Source organism: Sinohyriopsis cumingii, unplaced genomic scaffold, assembly GCF_028554795.1.
Source record: "Sinohyriopsis cumingii isolate HCF-2022 unplaced genomic scaffold, ASM2855479v2 utg002794l, whole genome shotgun sequence".
Lineage (NCBI taxonomy): Eukaryota > Metazoa > Mollusca > Bivalvia > Unionida > Unionidae > Sinohyriopsis > Sinohyriopsis cumingii.
In genome coordinates this window covers 34,275-61,122 of record NW_028316302.1, presented here as the reverse complement: position 1 = coordinate 61,122, position 26,848 = coordinate 34,275, and the positions used below count along the sequence as shown (strand labels likewise).

General features: G+C 33.8%; 1 protein-coding gene across 1 annotated transcript; it reads right to left on the bottom strand.

Annotated features, from left to right (window-relative positions):
• Window positions 1–25,670, bottom strand: LOC149770059 (uncharacterized). The gene is made up of 5 exons (XM_089949461.1): window positions 24,310–25,670; window positions 17,647–17,814; window positions 12,083–12,273; window positions 11,498–11,669; window positions 1–5,966 (listed from the first exon to the last, which is right to left on the bottom strand). Exons 1-5 carry the CDS (start codon window positions 25,523–25,525, stop codon window positions 5,686–5,688), a joined length of 2,028 nt encoding a protein of 675 aa, XP_089805587.1. The 5' UTR covers window positions 25,526–25,670; the 3' UTR covers window positions 1–5,685.
• Between the last annotated feature and the right edge of the window lie 1,178 nt (window positions 25,671–26,848).

Here is a 26,848-nt window from a genome sequence, read left to right as displayed (position 1 = left end):
TTTCATTCATAAATCAATTTTATTTCAAATGAAAAAAAATCACAATATCAAAGAAAGCATCAAGACAGTGCATGTTTCTGTTCTTATTATATCCTAAGCATATAACAAAGACAAATGGGGGGGGGGAGTGGGCACTCGAGATGAAATAAATGTAAAATTTGTAGAAGGTTTTACTCAAGGTTTTGGATCCATTCCCTACTTCAGACAGGTTTTTGCATCCCATTATAAATAATTAATTTGATTATGAATATCCCATCAATAAGGTGTGAACACTAAGGAGTATTAACAGAGGAATTATTACTGATAGCATAAGTACATACATATCTTATTTCTGGTTAAAATTATATCAATATTACCTGCTGATAAAAATATCATACTAATAAATTTTACACCAAGTTAGACACATAATTTTGACTGTAATATACCCATATAACTCAAGTTCATACAGATGTTTAACTTCGATTTCTGACTATCAAACAATCCATACTACAAATAATAAAATGATTGCCCCCTTCTCACTGCAGTGATTTGCATGATCCAAGATGAAGTGGATATATTTACTGCATACAGATTATATGGAATTCTTTTGTCTCTTAATATATTCAATGTATGACTGCATGCAAAATTAGTCCAACATCAACCCATTAATTTGAAATTACCATAGTCCAGAGTCAGCTACCTAGGCGTGTCCTTGGCAAATATACTTTGCGCCAATTGCCTTGGCACTAAATAACCTAATTGTATTTTTGTGCTGTCAGGCACCAAACCAAACGATAGCAAGGAATGAAAAGAAGCCTAACAAATCAAAACCTTAATATGAAACCTGGCACTGACACCAAAACTTATCTGAACATACTGAACATATGAACTATAATGTTAACATCATTTTATCTGTTTATGATAATTCTGCAATCTATTATTGGACTCATTTTAAGAAAATATAAATTGTCAAGCTCTCCACACAAACAAGTGTCACTGAAGTATGGCAGAAAACCCTGACCTCATTTTAGGCCAATGAAAATGTTTTGAATAAACTATAGTTTTAATACTTGTGTCATTCAAGTATGATAAAGAACCTGTACCTGATTAGGCCCATGAAAATGCTTAGAATAAACTGTAGTTTGAATACATTGTACTAGGACATGAGTTTACTTCCAGCTGTGACTATCAGAAATATCCATATTAACATATCATCAATGAATAGGTCATTTCTAGTGATCCTGATTTGGCCAAGGTAAAAATTACAGCTTTATCCATGAAACGATCTTCATGTTCAGGACTTATATCTACAACACCTACTGAATTGGTTGGAAAAATATTCAATATCTATAAAAAGTAGGATTTCTGTATACAAAAACATTAAACACCACTATACTGATTAATTCAATAAAAAAGGTTGCTTCTTTAGTAAAAAATCATGGTAATCAAAATGGAAACAATAAAATACTTTACCAAAAATTGGAATATGCATGTTTTTCATAAAGGATATTAAAAAAAAAACACTTATGTAATGATAATAGAGTAGCAATAACAAGATTTGAGATGGTTACTATGGTGACCATGTTGGAAAATCCAGTCAGGTCAGTATATGCAACCCCACTATAACATGATGGTCAGGGTCCAAAAAATGTAATGGTGCACCAAGTCAATTAACAGAAGATGATGATGCCTGCATCAAATTAATTGGAGGCATTATGTGTAATAACAGTGGGCACAAAACTCATTAGGTACAGTTACCATCTTAAATCAATGCATATTCAACAATACATAATGAAAACAGAGATTGCGTTATATATTATACTTTATTCAGAGAACCACGCATTAGTACACACATGCACACCCATCCCCCGTATATATTTGAGAAATATGTTTTATGTGTTAATATAGTAGTATCAAACACACATCTAATGTCTAACATAAACAGAGTATCAACACACCATCTCTGCCAGCAAATCACATGGCATGTTTGAGAGTAAATCCATAATAATTCCTTTAAAATTTTGGACATGGAAGTATAATATTTAGTAATTTTGTCATAGATTATTAGGTGCCTGAATTAACTAATAACAAAATTATGTAAGGAAAGATGAATTACATCTATGGTTAATCCACATTTAGTCATGCACAAGTACATCCCAAGGTCAATAAATGGTCTCTATAAATTTCAGAATTTCTCTGTTGCAAAAAAGAATACTTTATAGCTTTTTGAAAAACTGATAGAGTTTCAGCAGCTCTTCATCCTAAGATGGTTGATTCATGAAAACCTAAATCTCAAGGTTAATTGTGTTCGTTTAAGTTCGGACTTAATCCTGATCAGGGCTTCAAGCTTTCCTTTAACAGTAAGGGTTTTAAGTGTCTTTGTCCTGTTGTCCATTTTAAGTACCCAATTATTAATACTTTGACATCTATTTGTTTTAATAACTACAACAAGAATTACTTAATGAAATGGGATAATTACTTTAAAGACTAAAAAACATTATTCACTCAACTGATTGCTTGGCAATTGCTTAAAAACATTGCCACATGCACATGGTGGTCTCTTTCATTTCTTTGAGGTTTTATAAACCATTGCCCCAGAATTTGAACAACATTTAGCTGTGAGATGGGCTTTGATGAATAGCAGTTACTTATATTAATTGATTTATAAATTCAGGTGAGAATCTTTTTTCAACTACCACATTGTTTAATGCTTTGCTGTTGTGCAGCGTAATGAGTAAGCATATCAGCTATTGTTTGCACAATGGTTGTACACAATGCATTGAAAGCAAACACCAAGAAGACTTAATGGCTTCATTGTTCATGATCAATAATAATAACATTGACACTTATAAGCTGAAATCTTTCAAAATTAAACTAAAGTCAATGTGCAGTGATTGACTACAGACACATTTAAAATGAACATTCACAAAATAATTTTTTAATAGCTTTATTCCTATCAATAAAGATGTAATAATAAGCCACCTTAATCTTCCAGAGTAAAACATATCTGGCCAAATTACTGAACCAAACTCTTATTTATTTTGGCAATACACTTCAAAAAATGGTGAAATTTTTGTTATATGCAAACTCATATATGATTTCTTCACCTAAATGATAATGAACTTTTTACACACTATTTTTTGTACTTTGAAAACAAAATATTTATTATTCATGTACAAAACAATATATGAAATGGGGGGGGGGTGGTGCATGCAAGAATTGTGTTATATCCCAATTCATGCTATAACAAAGCAGGCTAAAGCAAGGATTCACTGTATCATTTTCAATGAAGGCATTAGAAGACAAAAAAAGCAGGCTAGTACATCTGCTCACATCTATTATTCATGACCAAAAATGTATTATCTATGCCATAGTGGCTCTGTTGGAGGTCGGAGTAACATTATTTTCATTTAGGACCAAGTTTTAAAAATATCATGAGACACATGAAGCACCCATCTGTAATAAATCTCTGTAAACTCCAATACATCAATATAGAAGATAATAAAGTAATAAACTTTAACAGATGCACCTTTTGAAAATTTCTTCAACAAGATGCATCTGTGTATCTTTGAATATTGGATGTCATCATGATACTATAAACAATTTTTATGTTGGGATGTGTTGCATAAGTTGATTTCTCTTCTTTGCTAAGGCAAAGGTGTTAAACAAAGGAAAATTTTTAAAACTTCAAACCAGAGGTTTGTTTATAATCTTGATCCCATAACTGCATAAAATGCAGATATGCAACAGCAAGCCTATGGTAAATAAGAGATAACACATGTATTTTCTTGCATGTCATTTTCTTTTACTGTTCAAACAATGCCATGAATACTGAGCATTGATTTACTAAAGCAAATCCAATTAAGCAATTTATCTATATTTTAAGTATTTGTACTGACAACACTGCCTTACCCAGGGGTACAATCATATAGCAGAATTGTAAAATATTTTAAAAAGGACAACAAAGTTTTCTTTCTTTATATTACTTTGAACCAACCTATGACTAATTGAAAATGAACTCTGCAGACATCTTTCAGCAAACTTTGTTTGTCTTACTGATTCACAATCCCGATCAGTCATGGTAAAAAATATAATTGGAAAATGGGGAAATTACTCAAATATTATGTCTAAATTTGAAGAAAACTGGTCATGTGTTTTGGAATCCTGTATCTTGCATCAACAAATTTCAACCAAAAATATTTAAAGACAAAACAATGTCTGGCCCATCTAAAGAATTAAATTTTCATCTCTTCGCATGATATTATGGATACCAGTCTGTCTGGTATAATATAATTTATTATATTATATATATGGTATAATATATATGTTTATGAAACTGAACTATTCACCTCAGTTCTGGTGCTCACTACATCAGCACACTAAGAACCTATTAACATGTTATAGTAGTCTTTGGGTGACCTACATTAAAATATTTGTGGCCACATCAAATTTAAGGTTTCAAAACCCAAATAAAAGGTTTGTCATGAACAATGAGAACATAAATCAGTTGTGTCAAGACAAAGTGCCAAAAATGACAGCAAGCAAAGGTTTTAGGGAAATCTTACTATACCTAAAGCCACTCATTATAATTCACTATTTGGAGTTCTCCAAACTATCTTGGGGATGATTCCAAAATTCTAGATGAAGCTCATCTTGGGATTACAAACAAACTTCCATCAGGAAGATCTGGAATCAATCCAATAATTAGTTTAGAGTTGTCCTAGAAAGGTTTACTTTTACAACGATAGTCTCATAAAAACCTTAAATATTCTTAAAATTTCCTGAACTGTAAAGGATTATTCATGAAAACTAATTAATCAAGAAAGGAATTGTATGTTTTTTCCTCAAATGAAATATTAAATTGTTAGTTGTCTGTCTTTAGAATTAAATCATGCTCAGAATCTGAATTCACTAACAATTTTGTCACCTTTAACTTTTTCAGCTTGTCTTACTTATAGACATTATTGTATACATAAATAATTTGCATTCTCTGTAAAAAATAATACTACTAATTTATTAGAATCTGTTTCATTTAATGTCATTTAAATAAAAGAATATACATCAGGAAAATAAGGATAGTATTTGAAAAAGAATAAACAATGATTTATTATGCTGAATCTCTATTCATTAATTATTTCTTCAACAGTAACTCATTTTGTGTTGAATCTTGATACATGTTTAAATAATTAAAAAATAATCCATACAAAAGAGGCATCTATTTTAAAAGATACATGTTTTCAATGTCACAATTTTCAATAATGCTCAAGCACTCCTGCTGATCTTCAAGCCATTATTTCAATTCTAAAACAAAAATGAAAGCATAATTTGGATTGTGAACACTGATAAGACTGTTTACCTACTACTTAAGCATAATAATGTCTTTCTCAACTGTTTACTGCACAATCCTATCATGACGTCGCCCTGTTATGTGACACTAAATGTTATGTTTGGTTACACTTATCTCCAAAGGAGGTACTGAATATAAAACATAAATACCTCTTTCTCACTATGTGTTTATACTGGGAGGTAAAGAAGATTTATATTAGGATACATGTTTCAAATTTTTAGCTTTTAAATTTGTTTTGAAAAAGCACACCAACTAAGAGATGATAAGCTTTTAACATATTGTATCATAATATAAATGACAGGCATGTGTATGATGAAATGTGTCGCAGAGTCACAAGTGATGTATACATTGATATTTATTTAATAGAATGTAATATGGTATGAAGGATAGGCCTGTGTATCATGAAATATGACAAACATTTGGGGATTAGTTTTATTGTCTGTTGTTGAGTCATAAGTGATGTGTGGGTAATGAGGATCCTTGGGAGGAAGAACACGAGTCCCTGGTCCAGCAACTACACTATCCCCCGTCAAAACATTGGCCAGGTAAATATGATGATATCCGTTTGCATCAGGAGGACAGTAACCATTAACAGAATAGGAGGCATTAACAGCAAAGTAAGTGCCAGCACCATGGGAACCTAAATAAAAGAAACAAATGTCAACTGTTTCACACATTCTCTTCAAAATCACACACACACACACACACACAAAGGAACAAAATAATTACAAAATCTCACATAAATGTAATCCTTCAGTGGAAGCCTAATTTAAGATATTTTAGCATGAAATAAAGGTCCATGCACACAGATAAAATAATGAATCTACAATATAAAAAATTGGCATTAAATGAGTGTAGTGATATTGCCAAATAACATTTTAAATTATGCCATTCAGACAACTATATTTGCTGGCCTTTAAGTCGATGCAGAGTATAAGTCAAATGAGCAAATCTGGTAAGTTTTCCATCCTTCGTCCATATATAAGTCAATGCTGAGTATAAGACAAGGCCAAATCAGTAACCTGGCTTCATTTTTTTGTTTCATTCCCATAAGCATCACAAATTTTATCCTATCTGTAACTGAGTAACCTTTCAGGCCAGGATCATTAAATGTAACTAAAAGTACCTAATCTTTTCCAAATGAAGTATTTTAAAATTGTATCATGTATTGTTAGCTACATATAATGACATTGATCTGAAAATTTACTGCATTACAGATAGGATAAAATTTGCGATTCTGTGTGGATCCAAATTAAACTATAGTAGCTTCCGGTTTCATAAATATTAAAGGTATCACTGTGTACTTTTTCAGATTATCAGCAATAAGGAAATTGTATCATTAATGCTAAAATGCTTTCTCCACAATTCTTTTTTGAAGAAAGATACACAGAGAGAGAAAGGAATATGTATTACATCATATTTTTCTTCTTGCACCTAGTGATCAAAATAAAATATTATCACCCAACAAGAGAGAGAGAGTGAGAGAGAGAAAAATTTCAGCTCTTTATCATTTCAGAAAAATCAACACAAATGGACTGCTTCTACTGTTGATGTGTTCAGGGAATAATCTGACTATCTACTCCATCAGAAGAACAAGTATAAAGCAGCTTGGATGCATCCCAGATCCAAACAATGGAATCTGATTGACTATATCATTGTCCATAACATATAAGTCCATGATGTATGGACAAGAGCCTTGAGGGGAGCCGAGTGCTGGATGGACCACCGTTTAGTCAGGGCTATCCTTGATCTCATCATTGTCCCGCCACAGCGCAAAAAGACGAAGCTCACCTGAATCAAGTTCAACACTGCAAGGCTGAACCATCCGCAGGTGAGAGGTCAATAAAGTTCACATTGAAAACCTACTGACTGCGCACCGACTTCTGACTGGTGACCCAACCTCAAAGTGGAACCAGCTCAAGGACATGTTAAGTGAGTCTGCGAAGGTCATCCTAAGACCCAAAAGAAAAGTCCACCAAGATTGGTTCGACGAAAATAATGAAGTGATAAGCATCCTCCTTCAACAAAAGCAAGAGGCCAATATATAATGGCAAAATGATGTTGACTCAGTCTCAAAACGTGATCACTTCAAACACCTGCAGAACAAAGCCCAAAGAGAACTCTGTATTATGCAAAATAGCTGGTGGGACTGCAAAGCAGATGAAGTCCAGCATTATGCAGACACCAACAACTCAAAAGAGTTTTTCAGGTCCCTGAAAGATGTCTATGGACCGTCGAAAACCTGCAACAACCCGCTAATCTCTTCTGATGGGACCACTCTGCTCAAGGACAAAAAGAGTATCACTGAAAGGTGGAAGGAACACTTCTCCAGCCTACTCAATATGCCCTCCACCATAGACTCTGCAGCGTTAGACGCAATTGTCCTGAAGCCAACAATCTCGAACCTGGACTTGCCCCCTACCACGGAAGAAGTCGAGTGAGCCATGAAAATGACAAGCTCTGGCAAGGCACCAGGCGTGGATGGGATTCCTGTTGAACACTTCAAAGCAGCTGGCCCTAAAGTACTTCAGGCAATGCACACCATCCTGATCAGCATTTGGGAGGAGGAGTCCATGCCACAGGAGTTCAAAGACGCAATGATTGTCACCTTATACAAAAACAAAGGGAACAAAGCTGACTGTGGCAACTATCGAGGCATATCATTCCTGTCAAATGCAGGCAAGATTATAGTGTGCGTCCTTCTAAACTGTCTGGTTGATAATGTCTCGGAAGCCATACCGCCAGAGGCCCAATATGGATTCAGACCAGATCGGAGTACGATTGACATGATCATCACAGTGAGACAAATGCAGGAAAAGTGCACTGAACAAAACATGAACTTCTACAGTGTCTTGATAGACCTCACAAAGGCCTTCAATATGGTCGACAGAGATGCACTATGGCTCATCTTAGCACGACTCACTCGCCCTAGGAAGTTCATTAAGATGATCCAACTTTTTCACGACAGTGTGACGGGACTCATTCTCTACAATGGGGATGTCTCTTAGCCATTCAATGTTTCTAATGGCGTCAAGCAGGGTTGCGTTATCGTCCCATACTATTCACCTATTCTTCACATGTGTCCTGAACCATGCTACACGTGATCTCCAGAAAGGAGTGTACATAAAGTGCAGACTGGATGGCTCTCTCTTTCACATTCACCGACTGAATGCCCGGTCCAAAACAATAGAGAAACTTATTCTTGAAGCACTTTTCGTGGATGACTGTGCTCTCATGGCACACATGGAAGCAGATCTCCAGATCATAGTAACATATGATAAAACGATTTGGATGACATAATCTATATATAAGTCAATTCAGAGTATAAGACAAAGCTAAGATTTTCTGGTCAAAAAGTATCGTCTTATAGGCCGGCAAATATGGTATGAGTATTAAATTTCAAACAGTATTAGTAAACTGACAATAATGCATAAATATGTAACAAAATTAAAGTTCACAAAAATAGGTAATGTACATTTACACTCACGAATTAATTTTCATAATATGATCAAACACATTTTTAATGGCCTTTAAATTATGAGACAATTACTGGGTGTACATTCTTACATGCAAATCATTACTATCATTAGCTCATTCTTTGGGTAGATATTATCATTGTTATCATTAGATCTTTCTTCTTCAAGATATTATCATCCTTATTTTTACATCATTTTTTTAATGAAACATTATCATCATTATCATTGGAACTTTCTCATCTCCAAACATTATCATCCTTGTTATCATTAGATCTTTCTTTTTTTTTTTTTGTTGTTGTTGTTGTTCTTGGGTTTAACGCCATTTTTCAGCACAAGATAGGCTATACATGGCGGCCAGTATAACTGGTGGAGGAAGAACCCTGGAAAACCCAGGGTAGAACCACCGACCCACGAGAAGCTACTCTCAGGCTTTCCCACATACCCACACTAGCTGAGCCTTGGACTTGAACCCATGCAGATGGAGGTGATATGGCAGTGATCCGGAATGGTGAGCGCTTTATACCACTCGGCCACTTGGGTCCCCCTTTCTTTTTGCAGCTATAACAAACACATGTATCATAACTGTATTTAAAATATATAAGATTATTTTTTGTACCTGTACAGACATGTGACCGAACTTTACAACTGGCATGAAATTGATGTATATGAACCTGTACAGACATGTGGTCCAACTTTACAACAGGCATAAAATTGATGTATACCAACATATATAGTGGAACCCTGCAATAATGCGATAATTTGGGTACTAAAAATTGGATCGCGTTAATAGCGGGGTTGCGTTAATGCAGGGTTTTACAGTATTTTACTTTTTCAGAAAACTCATTAGCACATATATGTTTATTCATGTCTAATGTATATGATGAATATGATATCAACACCATTTACTATCAAGCCGTCATGGCATGCAGTTCATCCATGATGCATATGATTCCATTTAAAATTGCACACAGATTTACGATATTCAATAATTTTGTCCCAGATCATTGTGTCTGAATTCAACGTCTAATATATAGCATGAACAGAGTATCAGCACTGTTTACTTTCTGTCTGATATCGTACCATCGGGGCTTGCAATTAATCCATAATACATGTAATTCCAATTCAAAAACTGCATACATATTTAAACAATTCAATAGTTTTGTCACAGACCATTATGTGTCTGAATTCAATGGGAAAAATTAACAGCAAAATTAGGTTAAGACAGAAGAAGCACATGTATGGTTTATTACGTTCCAGGGTCTATGAATGGTGTCTGTACAAATTTCATACTGCTAAAATTTTCTCATAAGTTTCCGTGTACATTTATCCATTGTAAATTTCCAATAATTAACGCTTGTACGCCTATTCGTTTGAATGACTACAACAAGAATAATTAACAATCAACACATGCTTTCAGCGTGCATATAACTTTTACTTCACATTTTGTGAGTATTGAAAGAAATGTGTGAAAACTACTATACTAATCATTGTGCAAGGTGCAGAGAATGACTTTGCATTTGTGAACTTGCTTTTCCATAACAGTAAAATATTTTTTATAAAAAATAAGAAAATATTAACGAGTTCACAAGCAAACACCATACACATGTAAAACCCGAGAACTAAGTGTAGTAAGCCTGCAAAGGTCACAAGTCACTTTTATAAATTTTTAAAGCTGAACGCATGTACAGTTTTATACCCTTTCAATTTCCAGCTACCGCCAAATCCAGCAAACATGTTGGCAGCTTTCGTTTTTTTTTAATGTTTACTTAATTGTGAGAATCTTTTATCAACCACTGCATTGTCTGTTGCATGGTTGTGTATGCAGTTAAAGAAGAAACGCATGTTGGCTATTGACTGAGCAATGATTGTATATAGAATTAATTGTAGACAATCACAAAGACGACTTACTGGCTTTACTCATGGATCAGTAATAAGTAACACTTCTGAAATTTTTTATTTTGGCATAAAACTTCAAGAACCTGGTGAAATTAAATTTCAGAAGCTATGCCATGATCATATTATATTAAAATTCATAAGCGAACACTTCCCCAAATTGATAATAAATGTTTTACACACTATTTCTCGTACTTAAAAAAAAATAATTCCCGGTTCGAGAAAAGTACATGTACATGTGTTTAAAATTTCAGGGACCATGCCACAATAGTATTGTATTCTAATTCATATGTGATCTCTTCCCCAAAATGATAATAAATATTTTATACACTATTTCACGTACTTCAAACAAAAAAAATATTTTCTCATGTGCGAATGAATATACAAAATTTTGGGAGCCATGCTATGACCACATTATATCCGAACTCACGTTATTGCGGGGCGCGTTATGTTGGGATTGCACTGTACAGACATGTGGGCAAATTTTACATCTGGCATGAAATTGATTATATAACATGCTGGCAACTGATGATCACTTGTCACCTAGAAAGTCAACACAATATAGACCTTCATTCCTAAAAAAAACTGATGGTAAAGGAATCGAGATATTTGACGTTATATTTTCTTTCTTGTTGTGGAGAAAGTGCTAATAGCTTATACCTTGTACTGAATCCCCCAAATCATATCTTTGTAATAGCAGTTAAATTGTTTTCAAATAAATATGGTTTAAACTAAAAGAACTGATGGAAAGAAAGGTCTGAACAGATCCTACTTGGAAAGCAAAGTCCTCCAGGACACTTACCACTTCCACCAAAACTCCTGTTGAATCCATTGTTACTGATATTTGCAATATTGGTACTAGCAGTTCCATGCCACAGTTCCTTCTCATTTGCCACTCCTTTGTTCTGTGTCTCCATGTGTCTCTTCTTTGCCTTGTACTGCTGGTACAGGGTCTTGTTCTGCACTCGTTCTATCTGTAAGTTACATACATGTAGTTTTTTGGGAATGTTTCATGTGTTCAGTAAGTAGTCTGAATAAAAATCATAACTCATGAACAGCAACAAATAAAGGAGATCTTATAATAAAAAATCATAAAATCTTGTTTACATTCACCACATCTGCACCCAAAGTGCATCATGTCTGTGTAGAGGAGAGTACAAAATGAGTGCACTGATACATCAAACCTAGTGAACAAGGGTGTAAGATAAAGGTCAAGTGAATATGTTGTATTCTTTTTAATGTTTAATTAGGTAGACAGTGAAATTATTCATATATAATCATAAAACCAGTTTATGTCAATTCAGAGCTGCAAATAGACAGGTAAGATTTTTTAAATTTCACTGAAATTACCACAGCTATGAAATAAGGTCATCTGACCCAATATTACCTGGACCACAGTATGCCAAGAACTATCATAATTCATCAGACTCCCATAATGAATACCATATCTATATGCTGATGATGCAAGAAACTTCTGAGAAACATCCTTGTACTCCTTATCACCGGGATTCAGGGTAACACATTTCATATTTTCCTTGGGGGCCATTTTGGTCCAGCTACTTGGAAGGGACAAGTCACCTGCAAAATATGACATCATAATAAATATTTCAAACAAGAGTATAAAGCAAACAGTTCCTTCATTATTGTTGAATGTATTCTATTTTGATAGTTGCACTAATGGATCAAAAGAGCAGATTTAGCTAAAATTAAATCAACCCAAATTTTTAATTCATGGATATAATACAGAAACTTGTTGCTGGTTTCATTACCTTACTTTGCTCTAGAGTTGAAACATCGTCATTGGTTTTCAATAACAACTGTGGCCAAAACCATTTTATTTTGTAAAATATGTTTCTTTGCTTTAACTGACGATGATATTCTCTGGTACATTATAACTACATTTACACATTATCTACTGATTCCATAGAGGTTGGTGTATCATTTCTATCAGTAACAATTGCCGCAAACTCACTCCTTGGGAGGGCAGCTTGTAAACAGATTACATGTCATACATTTTTTGTAAGGTCATTAAATGCATCGAACAATCAATCATTAATAATTGGAATCAGGAAAGTGTCATTTATATCAGCAATTGTTTTCAGTTCAGTTTAACTATAGAAAGAACCTGTAACTTTACTCTGGTGGAATCTAATATTACAGCAAAACCAATTTTATTTTTCTTGTTCTACCATCAAAACAAAACAAATACATAGAGGAATGTTTTGCAAGATCAAATTTAAGCAGTTCTTCTAGCTCAATCGCTTTTTGATTACATATACACAGGATAATGCAAATAACCCTTTTGAAGTCTATTTTAAGTATTCTTGCTTTGTACTGAGTACTTCATCTTTCTTTAACTTTCTGTTTTCACTGATGCATGAACCTTCCACACAAAATTAGCCGACTTCAAGCATTCCATTAAACTCATTCATCATCGCCATCTCTCCATCCTCTCCTCTCTCTCTCTCAACAAACTGATCAAGAGATTTCTACTTTTATGGGTGCAACACCACCTGTTAAAATATTGAACTGTGTACAGTCAGAATTACTCTTAAACTGTTCACAGATGAATTTCATACAAGTTGTCTTTCAAAGTTCACGTGTTTTTTCTTCCTGATAACACTTTGAATTTTCAAGGGAACAGAAAAGGAGAAAAAAGGGGGGTGATTAGAAACTAATACTGATTATATAGTCTCTTTCTCCTTACTTATGCCTATAAATTACCAAAGATCCAGTAAACAAGATAACTCATAGATCTTTACATTTGCTTTTATATATTGCCATCATATTTGACATGTGGCAGCACATTTAACTCTCATATTTTATCACATCCATAGTTTCCATATATTTCCTCCACCGTGTCTTGGTAGGCCTGCATCATTAATCCTACTGTATGAAAAATATAACTTATCAAAATCTCTACTGCAAACCTCCAACCATTCTAAATCAGTTAGAAAGAAGGGACTTTAACCAATACTTTAATTCCATGCATACCTCCATGGAATCCATTTTGAGTCATGAAGATAATACACTGTTATGAGCAAGCCAAAAATAGAAGAACTATGGAAACATATTTAAATACCAGCCTTGTAGGTTCCTTACTCAATACACTTAGCTCAACCTTTTCTGCATCATTTTCTGGCTTTAGTATGTCTGATATACATGAAGATAAGAGTCACACTGATAATCCCATGCAGGAATCCATGCAGGTCAGTAATGTACAGAGTGAAAATAAAAACAATGTTACAGATGATGATTTGGAGTTATCCAATATAGCTGACATTTATCCAGAATTCTTGAGGGTCGAAATAAATAAAATACAGTGTCAGTGTACATAGAGATACATACAAGTTTGAGATTGTAAAACAGATATTGGACTCAGAACCTTGCATGACTTTGTGCAGTTCACATGCTCAAAATAGTACTATCTACAGAACACAATAGAAAAACACTGTGACAGCTAAACTGTATAAAACAACACCAGTAACTAGATGTACTACAAAAAATGAAATGGTTCCTACAGTCTTTGACCTAGATGACTCAGGGAATAAAATTAACACCCCTCCAGAGTGTCAGGCAATTACATACTCCATCAATCAAGACCATTACAGTGATGGCTTAAACCTTAATGATTTCTCCAGGAGTGTACATCAAAAAAACAATTAGGAACTTGGTGGCCCAAATTGAAAAATTAAAACAACTGTTACATCATACTAAGTCAACACTGGGCAGGATTAATGAGCAAGTAACCTCATGTGATACAGCAATCCAGACAGTCTCCGAAATAGCAACAATGTCATAAGCTCAGACACAGACAATCCCAATACCAGCCAAAATAAAATGTAATATGACCATTCAAGTAGCAACTGATACCCAAAGTAATCCTGCATTGCAAACAACAGTACCCCCTCTCATTTGTGTGTCACACCTGCAACAGCAATAAGACAACACCGTCTCCAATGAGTCAGTTGCTACATCACCAACTGCATTTCCCATAGCTCAGTCAAATGTGACAGCATCTGCTCAATGAGCTCACACAACTAAAACAATTTCAGCACCCTTCATCAAAGAGATGTGTCTGAAATACGAAGCAGAATCCAACCTACCAGACACTGTGGCTTGTGTTAATATACCGAACATTGGTCTTAGTGACCACTATCTTACTTTTTGACAAGAAATATTAACTGCAAGAGAAATAAGATAGATACACACAAATCTATCACTTACAGGTCATTTAAAAATTTTAATGAACAACAATTTCTCGATGACCTTTATAAAGTTCAATGGAATATAATCAAAAATATGACATAAATGAAGCGCTGATGGTGCGCACTGATTTATTTAAGGATGTAGTCTCTAAGCATGCACCACTGAAAGTACATCGAGTAAAGTATGAAATCCAACCTAACTGGCTTACTACTGAAATCCAAGATACTATGAAAACAGGGGACCAATTTAAGGCTATGGGAAACCATGCACAATTTAAAGTATGGAGAAATAAAATAACAAGTACGATTAAAAAATCTAAAAACACTTATTATCGATCAGTGCTTGAAAACAAAATGAGCAACACAAACTCCATTGGGAAAGTATTCAATGAACTCATTGGGGGAAAACACAAATATCAGACAAATAAAATTCACTCGCTTGTGGTTGACACCATAGTCACTGATGACAATGACATTGCAAATGTTTTCAATGATTTTCATAACCTATTCATAAGTCTGGTTCTAAGGATGATGCTGATGTCCATCAGTCGTTCATATCATATTTAACAAAAAACTTGCTGTTACACCCTAATCAATCAGGCTTTAGACATAAACATTCCTGTGAGACTGCCTTGATCTCTCTAATTGATAAATGGCTTCAAGCACTTGACCAAGGTAGAATAATAGGATCAGTATTTGTATATTTCAGGAAAGCTTTTGACATGGTGGATCATGAAATCCTTTTGAAGAAACTGAAAATCTACCAATGTGATGAAAGCACAATTAGATCATTTGTTTCATACTTAAGTGAGAGGATACAATATGTTTATATAAATAATGTCCTGTCTGAACAGGAACAATTAGGTATGGAGTACTACAAGGCTGAATTCTAAGTCCATTGCTATTCATAATATTTATTAATGACCTACCACTTTTACTAAGGGACTCAATTTTATCTACAGATCTCTATGCAGATTACACAGCATTGTCAGACATCCAAAACACAAAGCATGAACTTGAAATTTCATTACATGATGCCCTAAATAAACTGGACAACTGATGTGCATGCAATGGCATGGTGGTAAATACCGGTAAAACTAAAATATTAATATCTCAACACAGTAAAAAAGGACAAATCTTGATAATGATGAACTATGTCTGACATAGAAGGATAAAAATTTGCAAATGGTCTGTCATGATAGACTACTTGGTGTTTTGGTAGACAATAACCTATCATGGACTGAACATATCAAACATATCAGTACAAAAAAGTTAATTCAAGTATATGGCTTCCTAGTAGTATAAGACATTTTCTCCCTAAAAGGCACAGAAAATTATTTTATAACAGTTACATACAACCCTATTTAGACTACTGCTATACAGCATGGGCTAATTCAAATGATACAAACACAGCAAAGGTGGCACATCTTAAAAAAGAGCATCTGGACTAATATCAATCCAGAAAGAAAGCAAGGAAAATTTAGCTGGTAAGTTAAAAATATTACCTATCAAAGACCGAATCCAGTTAAGAAAAGTCAAATTAATGTACAGGATATCCAATAATAGTGCTCCTGAATATTTACAATCACTATTCCAGTATAGGCTACCTGGTAATACTCCCCACCTGTGATCCATGTCTACCAAACAGTATCAAATTCCCAAACCAGATAAGGAGTTATTTTAAAAAGTTTCCAGTACTCTGGAACTCTGCTCGGGAATAGTATTCCAGTTGAGATTAGAAATGCACGCTCTATTTCCTTCTCATAACCCAATATATCCAGTGGCTTCAGAGATGCGGTTAAAATGAATAAATTCCTTTTTATGAAAGCCTCCAGGTAAATTAGTTCTTCAGAAAATTGTGTTACCCTCATTAAATAAAGTCGTTGTTATTATTATTATTATATTCTTCCTAATAATTCTGAGTTGCACAACAACAGATGAGAATGCCTGGGAAAAAATATTATTCAATTGAAAGATATCTGGCAGTGAAACAAATGTCCTTAAGACACGGTCATTAAACAGCTGATCCACACAAATATCTGAACTGCACTAACATAAGAATATACCATCAATTGCTAGTCTACTTGACTTAAAAACATCCAAAACCATTAATGTGCCAGCCACGTCTTTAAATGTCGAGAGTACAATACAGACCATTACTTGGAGTATGTTTTATACTCTACACAGCAGGACATAAACTACTACTTAACCATAGTATGTAATAACAAATATAAACCACACCAAATTTTAGAGTGTTGTAAATATTGATTACAGTAAGTACGATAAACTGATGAATGGCTGTCTCACACACCAGATCCAAGTAGTAAAAATACATTTTCACTGCTTTGGACAAATAAAGATTTATATGAGACATAGTAGCACAACAAACAACATCTTCACCAATATATTAGCTTGAGCGGGCAAACATGAGTCAAAAGTATTCATATAATAGATAACGGTTTTCATGCAGATGACTATTTCCTAGAATGGCAAGATTTTTTACATCGCTGCCCTATTGCCAGGAAATTATATTAGTTCACAAACCAATCTGATGTATATTTTAATTTTTTCAGAGATTTTCAGTGCCCTATGAACCAAAACAGTGCATGTTGTATGGATAGTATTCATCTCATGCGAGATATTATAGACATTTGTCCATGATATAATAATGTTCACATCATTTTAAGCGGTGTAGTAGATTCTGATATTACAACTAAGAACATCCTTAATAAAGTGCTTTTACTTGCAGTTGCCTCAGATGTGATCATGATCCCTCTTACTGGCTCTAGAATCATGTTGTACCCATCTGTGCACACCTCTCTGCTTTCAAATATTTCAGAGACACTTTCTGTCATCATTGGTCCATCAGAATCAGAACTTTTTTCAACAGCAGTCAAATCATCATCAGAGGCTAAATAAAATTTAAAACAAGAATGTGTTAAAAGGCAAATCACTTTATATATATATATATATACATGTATATATATATATATATATATATATATATATATATATATATCCTTTTCCCTTTGATCTTTTATGTACTGGTATTTTATTTTCTTTGAAGAAAAAAACGACGAAGAAAAAATGTAAACAGAATTCTGACTGTTGTTTCATGGAAGTTCCATATGAGATGATTGACTAAGCTGGGTTTGATCCACATTTATGCTTACCAGCTGGTGTCCATACTTGTGTATTTCAGTGTTTTGTTCAGTGTTGGAGTGTATTTCGGTGTTTCCAGTAACCATTTTTTGTTTGCCAATAGAAATAAAGTGTCTTGCCTAAGAAATCTTTGGACGATGAGTTCCATGTCATGAATTTTTAAAGGATTTGAATAATTATGTAACATAAGTTTTTAAGTATTATAAAAATCAAAGTGTATCACATGATGAATATGATTAATGGATTTCTTTCTAAAAGAAACAAAAGTCTAAACAAAACTATATTAACTTTATGTTGCACATACTAATGTGCATGTCAATATTGTCATGTAGGCATATTTACACAAATTTAATATTTGTTGCTGATCAAAAACTTAATATTGTTTCATCAAAGTCTTTTCAGTCCTGATTGTTGAATGCTCTTCACCTTAATGGTCATCAAAAAACTTACAGATGATATTACAGATTGCTATGGACTTTTATAATGGTGCTAAACTGGGTTAAACAAAAATTGGATGTTGGTCTAACATAACAAAATAAGAGAAGTACCATTGTTTTTCAACACTCTCAGCTTTCACTGTGACATCACAGAACATGACATTTTAATCCAGTTTGTACTGGATCACACCTTCAGGCTGACCTCATGCAAAAATGTCCACATATTGTTATATATATTTAATTTGCATTCTTTCTTAGTTTTCTTTTTTTTAAATTATTTCATTACACAATATTGTAATGTAACATTGTATATTTGACTTGACCTTGTCCAGAAATAAGTTCACTTTCTACCTGGCTGGAATTATTGAGTTTGGTTTTGTAGTACGATTGTTTTTATCTTTGTCTTGAACTTTGGGAATTCCTTATGAATTGCCAGGTCTACTTGTTGTTTACTACACATTTTATATTATAATTTTAGTAACAGACCACCAATTATAGCTAACACTTTATTTTGTAAACATTACAAACTTTCTAGAAATTTATTTTCCATTAGGTAATATTTTATATAGAAAATGTTAATTGTGACCTGAGGTCAAGTGGAAGGCTATATAGTCTTGTTACTAGAAAAATTATTCATTCGTGCTTAAGACCTAGCATAATTAATTTGTATCAATGTTGTGTTCAGCAGGTCATTGGGCTGGAATTTATTTCTTCAAATTGTTTAATTCAAGTGAATTTTCTCTTGAATACAGAGTGCTCGTTAAAAATAATATTCTTGGACTGAGGCATTCACTGGGATTTATATTCAATTCAAATCTGGAATTATATTACTGTGTTTCAACAAAAGACCCTTGGTACAACAACACAATACAGGCTGCCAGAAGCACATCAATACCTTCATCATTGGACATAATTTCGATTTCTACTAAAGTTTATTCGAACTTTAAATTATTAAGACTTGCCTCTGTCATTCTAGGATTATTCTGGGATTTAATTATCAATACTGTGAGTTCTTTTTTTTTTATTTTCACTTTGTATTCTAGGGAAATAAATTATTTGTTGAAATTCACAATGTTGGTTGCTTTTCACTCTATTCCGTTACTTATTTTGAGAGCATCAACTCATAACATTACTTTAACATTGATTTTGACATATGTAATTTTATACCAATATTGAAAAGACTATAAATTAAAACTAAAGCCTAAAACTAAAGAAAGATCCACACTGAATGCTAACAAACATGTTTTACAGGTTATGTGGACCTATGTTAAAGGCATTTAGTATCAGCATCACCACAATGAACATTGTCAAACAATTGGAAAGCATTTCCGCAACAGGGTCAATCAAGAAAATTGTTTTCAACTGAAACTATTATAGAACCTAAGACATGCAGAAACTGCATAAAGCACGTATGTACAAAGACTATTAGTGATTAACCAAAACTCTGGCACACATAGAGCTGACATCTGATAATACAAGTAGGAAAGCAAACCACGATTTCCCCAGACAGGTTCACCAATGGTTTCAAACAGATTTTATTACAAAAATAATGCACACGTGGCAGTTAAAATCTTCAGGTCACTGATTCTGTTCTTATACACAAGTTGCTATTTACATACTATTGTTTAAGTTTCGAAACACAAATTTGTATGTTTTTATCATCAAAAGAAAACTTGCGGAAATCGGCTAATACCAATAGTTGCTGTAACACATCTGCTATAACTTAATCGGGAAAGGGTTAATGTTCAATCAGCTATTAAAATAAACATGCCCGTGAATGTCCAAGAGTTTGTTTGTCATAGCAATTGAAATCAATGCGAGTAATTTGATGGCATGATGCCTGCATTTCGCCTTCAGATACAACATAATACTGTTAATACCTGGCTTAGGTGTGGTAGCATCTCAAAACATACAGTTACTGAATGTACATATAAAAAAATCAAAGGACGAAGTCATTTTTGCTTTTCTAACAGAAAAAGGCTAAGTTTTCATTTTTTATGCGACTTAGTCGCCCAATTCACCTGGTAGTGTGACCTCTGCTTTACATTTCTCAATGCTCATGATCAAACCTATATTTATCAGTACAGATATATCCTTGATACAAGGAATTTCTGGATCAAAATGAGCTTGAAACATTAGTTTCCTATTCCACACAAAAGAAGCAGGTGTTAATTTCAATAAAGAGTTTTCCAAACTTAAGTCTTTAAAATGACTGATTTTCTATCAATAGAATATACAGATAGCCCTGTCATACAGTCAATTTAGCTGTACATGGCCCACAATGTAAGGATTTAAGTGATGGGGACGTGCAACCGGACTGTGGTGACTTTGGTGTAACTAATCTTTGGAATTCATAAATATTGCATAATCTGGACCAAAAACGTTCACTTCTACAACCACAAGAAAAGTATGAACTGCAACAACTATTATTTGAACATGAGCACTTGTTTCCAGATGTTCCAACATGAACAAATAAAATCTATCATGATGCTGAAATTGTAGACTCCACACCTGTGAAACAGCATCCAAAATTGTCTCGAACAGGAATGTTTGAAAAAAGAAATTCAGTATTTGCTGGAGAATGATTTCATAGAACAACGTAAACATTACTGGGGTTAACAATGTGTTCATGTACCAAAGCATAATACTTTCAACATGTGCAATGACTATAGAGAAGTGAACAGTGTGACCAAACAGATTCATTTCCAATGCCAAAAGTCAGTGGACTTAATATAAAGTGATGCAGTCTGGAATGAAAGGTTGACATTGTACTTTTCAATGTTTAATGACCATGATTACATCTAGTCTAGATAATTGTGATCCTTACATCTGTGATGAAATCGTTTATGATTACACCTGGAATGATCACTTGGAAACCATCTGGAAAGTCTTTAATTGACACTGTGATGCAAATCTGACAACTAATTTAAGTAACAGTAAGAGGTTAAGGTCAGGGTTATCTGCAAATTCCACATGACAATCACTAAAACACAGCTGATGCAATTTTTGGATACGGCTGGTCATTATCACAAATTCTACTCCAATTTTTCCATAACTGCTGAACCACTGACCAAATTATTAAGTAAGAAAACCAAGTTTCATCGGTCTGAAAAGAGTCAGGAAGCTTTTGATAAGTTAAAGGCTATACTGAAGAGTGCACCAGTTCTTTCAGCTCCAAATTTCAGTTAGTCATTTAAAATGTGTGTTGATGCCAGTGATGGGGTTGGTAGAGAGTTGCTTAAAGAAAACAAAAATGGTTGAGATCATCCAGAGTACTAATTGTCTATAATAATAATTCAATAAGCATCTGAGAAATTATTCCAAGATCAAGATGGTATGTTTAGCATTGACATTGGTTTTGCAACACTTTTAAGTGTATATCAGTTCTCCTAATCCTCCGATTATTGTATTCACTGATCACAGTGCCCTTACTTTCGTCAGCAAGAAAACAAAATAAGAGATTATTAAGGTGGACTATGATGTTGACATCAGACACATCAGTGGAAAAGATAATCTAATTGCAGACGCACTTTCATGTTCATAGAAGTATTATTTTACTTCCTATATATTCTGTGTCATTCATAAGACCTCATCTCATGTAATTTTTAATCATATGTATATCTGACTCGATCATATGTATATCTAACTAATGTGTAATGTGAAAGCTTTCTTGTACAAATCAATCTTTTTCTTTATGACGCGAGGTATTATGCATATTTAATTTGTAGTGTTTATTGTCTTTTCATCATGATTATATGTTATGTATATCTGTATTCTATACTTGACCTTTGTACAAAATCAAGTTAATGGTGTAACTGACGTGACATTTATTTTGTAAAGAACATAATGCATAGCTAATATTTCACTATGAGTATCGACTAAATATTCAGATTATTATCAAATGTAAATAAACATATTTACTTCTGTCTGAAGGTAGGATATTAGCTTTTCAACTGGAAACCTCTAAACTTGTTGGCAACTCTGAATGTTTTAGAGAAGAGACTGACCTACATCCTAGTGCTATTACTGTGTTTTAGCTTTTTATATAATGTTGTTTACTTTAAATATTGCTCATTCTTGCCTATTGTTGTGTGCAGTTTTTAGTTTGGGTGGATTTATTCATTCAAATTATGATTCACTGGAAGTACAAAGTGCTCATTCATACTTCTTGGACTGAAACATTAATTTGGAATTATAGTGAATTCAGACAATGACATTTTGGATTATATTATTGCGATACATTAAAAGACTATTAATACATCACCACATTCAAGGCCATTGTACATTCCAGAATACAGGCACATTACTACATTACTACATTAAATATTGGAACCCACTTGGAATACCAAAGGAATTCAATTGGATCACACATTTGGACTTGTGATAGAACGTTTAGGTCTATTTGGGACTTAATTCACAATACTGTAAGTTCCTTTTTAAATTTTCACTTTGTATTCTAGGAAAATAAATTATTTGTTGAATTTTACAAAGCTTGGTTTTCACTCATTTCTGTTACTTTACGACCACAGAGTCATAACAATATTGTCTCTATTTTACATTTATAACTAGCATAAGCTCTTAAAACTTTCTGTTAACTAAAATGTTACTTTCATTATCTCACGGCCAGCAAAACCCGTATATATTCTTTGTATCTTCAGCCATTTCCATTTCTATACTGTTTCCCATTCTTCCTTCTTCTCTATCAGTATTGTGTGCCCTGAAAGGCCAAATCTCATGACCAAATGAGGACATCTTTTTCACGTTATTATTCCTAGGCAATTTAATGGCTGGAATGGAATATAGGACAGTGACCAGTCCTATCCCACAACCATTCATTCTCATAATCATCCTCTCTTTAGGCCACAACTAGTTCTATATTTCACATTTGGTTGTCGAATGGTTTCTGTCATCAGATCCTATTCAAGATCTTTCAAGTAGTTCTGAATTCGCTAGTGCAAATTAGGAAAATCAAACTTATGCTCAAATCTTGAAGCTTTTACTCTTCATACAATTCCTTTGAGGGAAAACTGAATAACTGATCTTTAAGAATCTTCTTAACTGGTGTATCTGTACTAAAATGCTAAATTTAAGTAAAAGAGGCAAATACGTTTAGGACTTGAATTGGAATATCTAGAACAAATGGCAACCTCTTGTTTCTTTATGATCCACATAGATTAAAAATGAATGCCTGCATATCTTAAATGTTGTTTAAGACCATTTCCTACTGAAAGCAAATTAATGGCTCAACAAGACAAAAGCAATGGAAGTGGAAAGAACTGGGTGCTTCTTACACATGTTCTTCTCATTGCATACTAGTCAGATCAGGATTGTTTGCTAAATGGGCCTAAATTTCATATCATAAACAAGCACTTGCAAGTTCACATTTTTTCTTGCAGCTGTAACTTCACTCACCTCTCTCTCTCTCTGCTCTTGATAGTTATACATTTCCTATGCTGCCGATTCGAAGCGCAGAATAGTTACATATATAAACCACTTCTTAAACAAAATATCATTCTGCTTTCATGATGAAAATGACAACTACCTGCCAAAATTGTCACCTCCATCTGGAAATCACAGACATAAGCTTCAAATGCTTTAATATCTATTTCAATTCGTTTTATAATTTGTAAAAAATATAAAATGTTTTCACAACTGTTAAACATTTTGAATTAAAATATAAAATAACATTACAAATCTCAAATATACATTTCAAACATTCTACAATATCTTCATGGATTATATAAGATGTCTTACATATATATTTTGTCAGCTGGTATCAGCTGAAATTAAATTGATATAATGTGTACCTAAATCTCTTGGTGTAGTCAATTTGAATGATATTCCTTCATCCAACATTGTCTGTGTCAGGTTTAAACTCACTTCGTAATTGTGCTGGAAAGGTAGACAAAGTTTAAGTTTGTTTTCTGCCATTGTTATCTTTGCAATCTGGCTGCCAGTGATCTTTCTCAGTGAAATAAAATGTTTGTTCATTTGTAGCCTGGCCTCAACTTGTCTAACTTCAGAATACTTGTCATGGATAGTTTTCTCGTAGTATGCAAGCTGCTCTTTGATTTTGTGCAGCATTACTAAACTGTGATGCTTGTTACCATACTTCACAACTGCACTAAGGAGGATTTGAGAGTCTCTCAAGGCTGCTTTCAAAGACTGACAGCGCTGGCTTTCATTGAGTCTTTTCCGTGACTCTTCTTCTAACAAAGCTTCTCTTTCCACTGAAATTTTTGACTTTGCTTCGTTTAATTTTGCTATTAACTTGTCAATTTCATTTGTCATATCTTTAGTTGAAATTTCCAGTTTCTGTAAAGTTTCATTATTTGCTGCAGTATATTTGTCAAGATGACTTTCCAGTTGTTTTATTCTTTCTGTCATCTCCAAAGGTCCTTTGGTATTGAATAGTTTATCAGCATGTTGCTTTAATTTAAGTATTTTTTTACATCCTCTGTGATGATCAACTATACAGTCTGAGCAACACATAGATTCGTGTGATGCACAGTAAAACTCGAGATCTTTATTCAAATGGACTGTGCAAGTTATACCTAAAGCAAGACATAAAGCTACTGGGTTGTCGGCAGTTTCATCAAGCGTGAGGAATGTATGTTCCCGTGAAGCTCGGCTCTTACGATGTGCACTATAACATAATTCACACAAGGCTTCTTTACAAGTGGCGCAGTAGGACTTTGCGGCAATGGACGTACCCTCGTATACACATGGGTCACATATCTGGTCTACTTTCGCTTTCATTGTTGGTAACAACGACAGCAAAACTGCATTTATTGGGAAATGTCCGACCCATTGATCTACAGACATATCAAATAGTGGCTTTGTTACAATCTTCATGCACACGGGACATTGAAATTGATAAAGTTTCTCTTCCGACATCGTTGAATTCTTTATAAATGTCTCCAAGCATTTCTGACAAACTGAATGTAAACATGGAAGTAATTTCGGTATATTATATTCCTGCAGACAAGCCGGACACAACAAATGACTTGCACTTGTTGCCATGCTTCCACCTGGCCTAAAAGAATTAAAGGCCAGCTCAGTACAGTGCAAATTCAGTCTCTCATTTATGTGTGACCCTGATCACTTTGATTCCGTTCAATTTTTTAACGTGACTAGTGAATACTTGTAATGACCATCAGCGAGCGAAATAAAATAGGTGTCGTGTTAATTTTCTTCTCCTGCAGAAGTTATCCTACCGAATGCACAAGACAGGGCAAGGCCGACATATATATATATATATATATATATATATATATATATATATATATATATATATGACACTGGTCACAATTGCAAAATATGCTCAGTAGGCTGCATACATATTGCAAGAAGTGGAAATTAAAAGTGAATATGGAGGAAGAAATAAAACAAGGGTGACTATTTTGCAGAGGTGGCTATCTTAGAAGTTACGAAAACTGGTATTATGGCCATACAGACGTAAAGATTGAATCATATATTAATTATTTAGGATACATATTTTCTTTTAAAAAATGCAGGGTATGTGTACCAGAAAACTCAAAGATATCTAGAATTGTTGGGAGATAATATTTTTGTTATATAATCACTATGCTTAGAGTGGGGAACTTGCCAGTCATAGGTAACACAGAAAGATATGCAAATGTTTTGTTATAAAGAAAGATTGTGTCAAATTTGTAGCGTTAATATCGAAAATGAATTTCACTTTATTACTGCTAGCAGCAGAGAGGGTGAACAGACCACATAACCCGAGCAAAACGCGTTTTAGACAAAAACAAATCCGTGCTCATATATAGGTCATACCACTTCTACAATCATGTTTGTTCCAAACAGGATTATAGACAAACCCTCTCTGCTGCTATTAATTTATCCAAATATTTTATCAAGACCTACACGATATCTTGTTCTAGCATCATGCAAATTTATTGTTATAAATCCATGCAGAGTAGCTTGCTCTCGTGAAAAGAAATTTCTGAATTTAATTATATCCATGTCACCGCTGCACCAAGTTTGATGAATATTTCTCATCGTGTGTGTATCAATTCCATTAAACACAACTAAAATATTACAGTTGTCTCTGATCACTTTTGGTATTTGTGTATACCGCTGAGTAACATAGATCACATCTGTACTTTTATGTCTGCCACGAGAAAATATCCTGGCTGGATTTGTTTGTTTGTCTAGCATCACATCATAGTAGTGAATAGGGATACTCTACGTACAATGGGAATTAGCATTACAGACCCCCCTTGGGACAATCTACATACAATGGAAATTTAACATGGCGAGAAATCGTGGGTCAATCTACGTACAAGGGGAATTTAACATGGGAATAAATCGTGGGTCAAT

Coding starts and splice junctions, on each gene's coding strand:
- LOC149770059 (XM_089949461.1), bottom strand. CDS start 25,525: ATGGCAACAAGTGCAAGTCATTTGTTGTGTCCGGCTTGTCTGCAGGAA. Junction 17,815..24,309: donor GACTACACCAAGAGATTTAG/GTACACATTATA, acceptor AATTTTATTTAG/CCTCTGATGATGATTTGACT. Junction 11,670..12,082: donor CTTGGCATACTGTGGTCCAG/GTAATATTGGGT, acceptor TGTAACTTACAG/ATAGAACGAGTGCAGAACAA.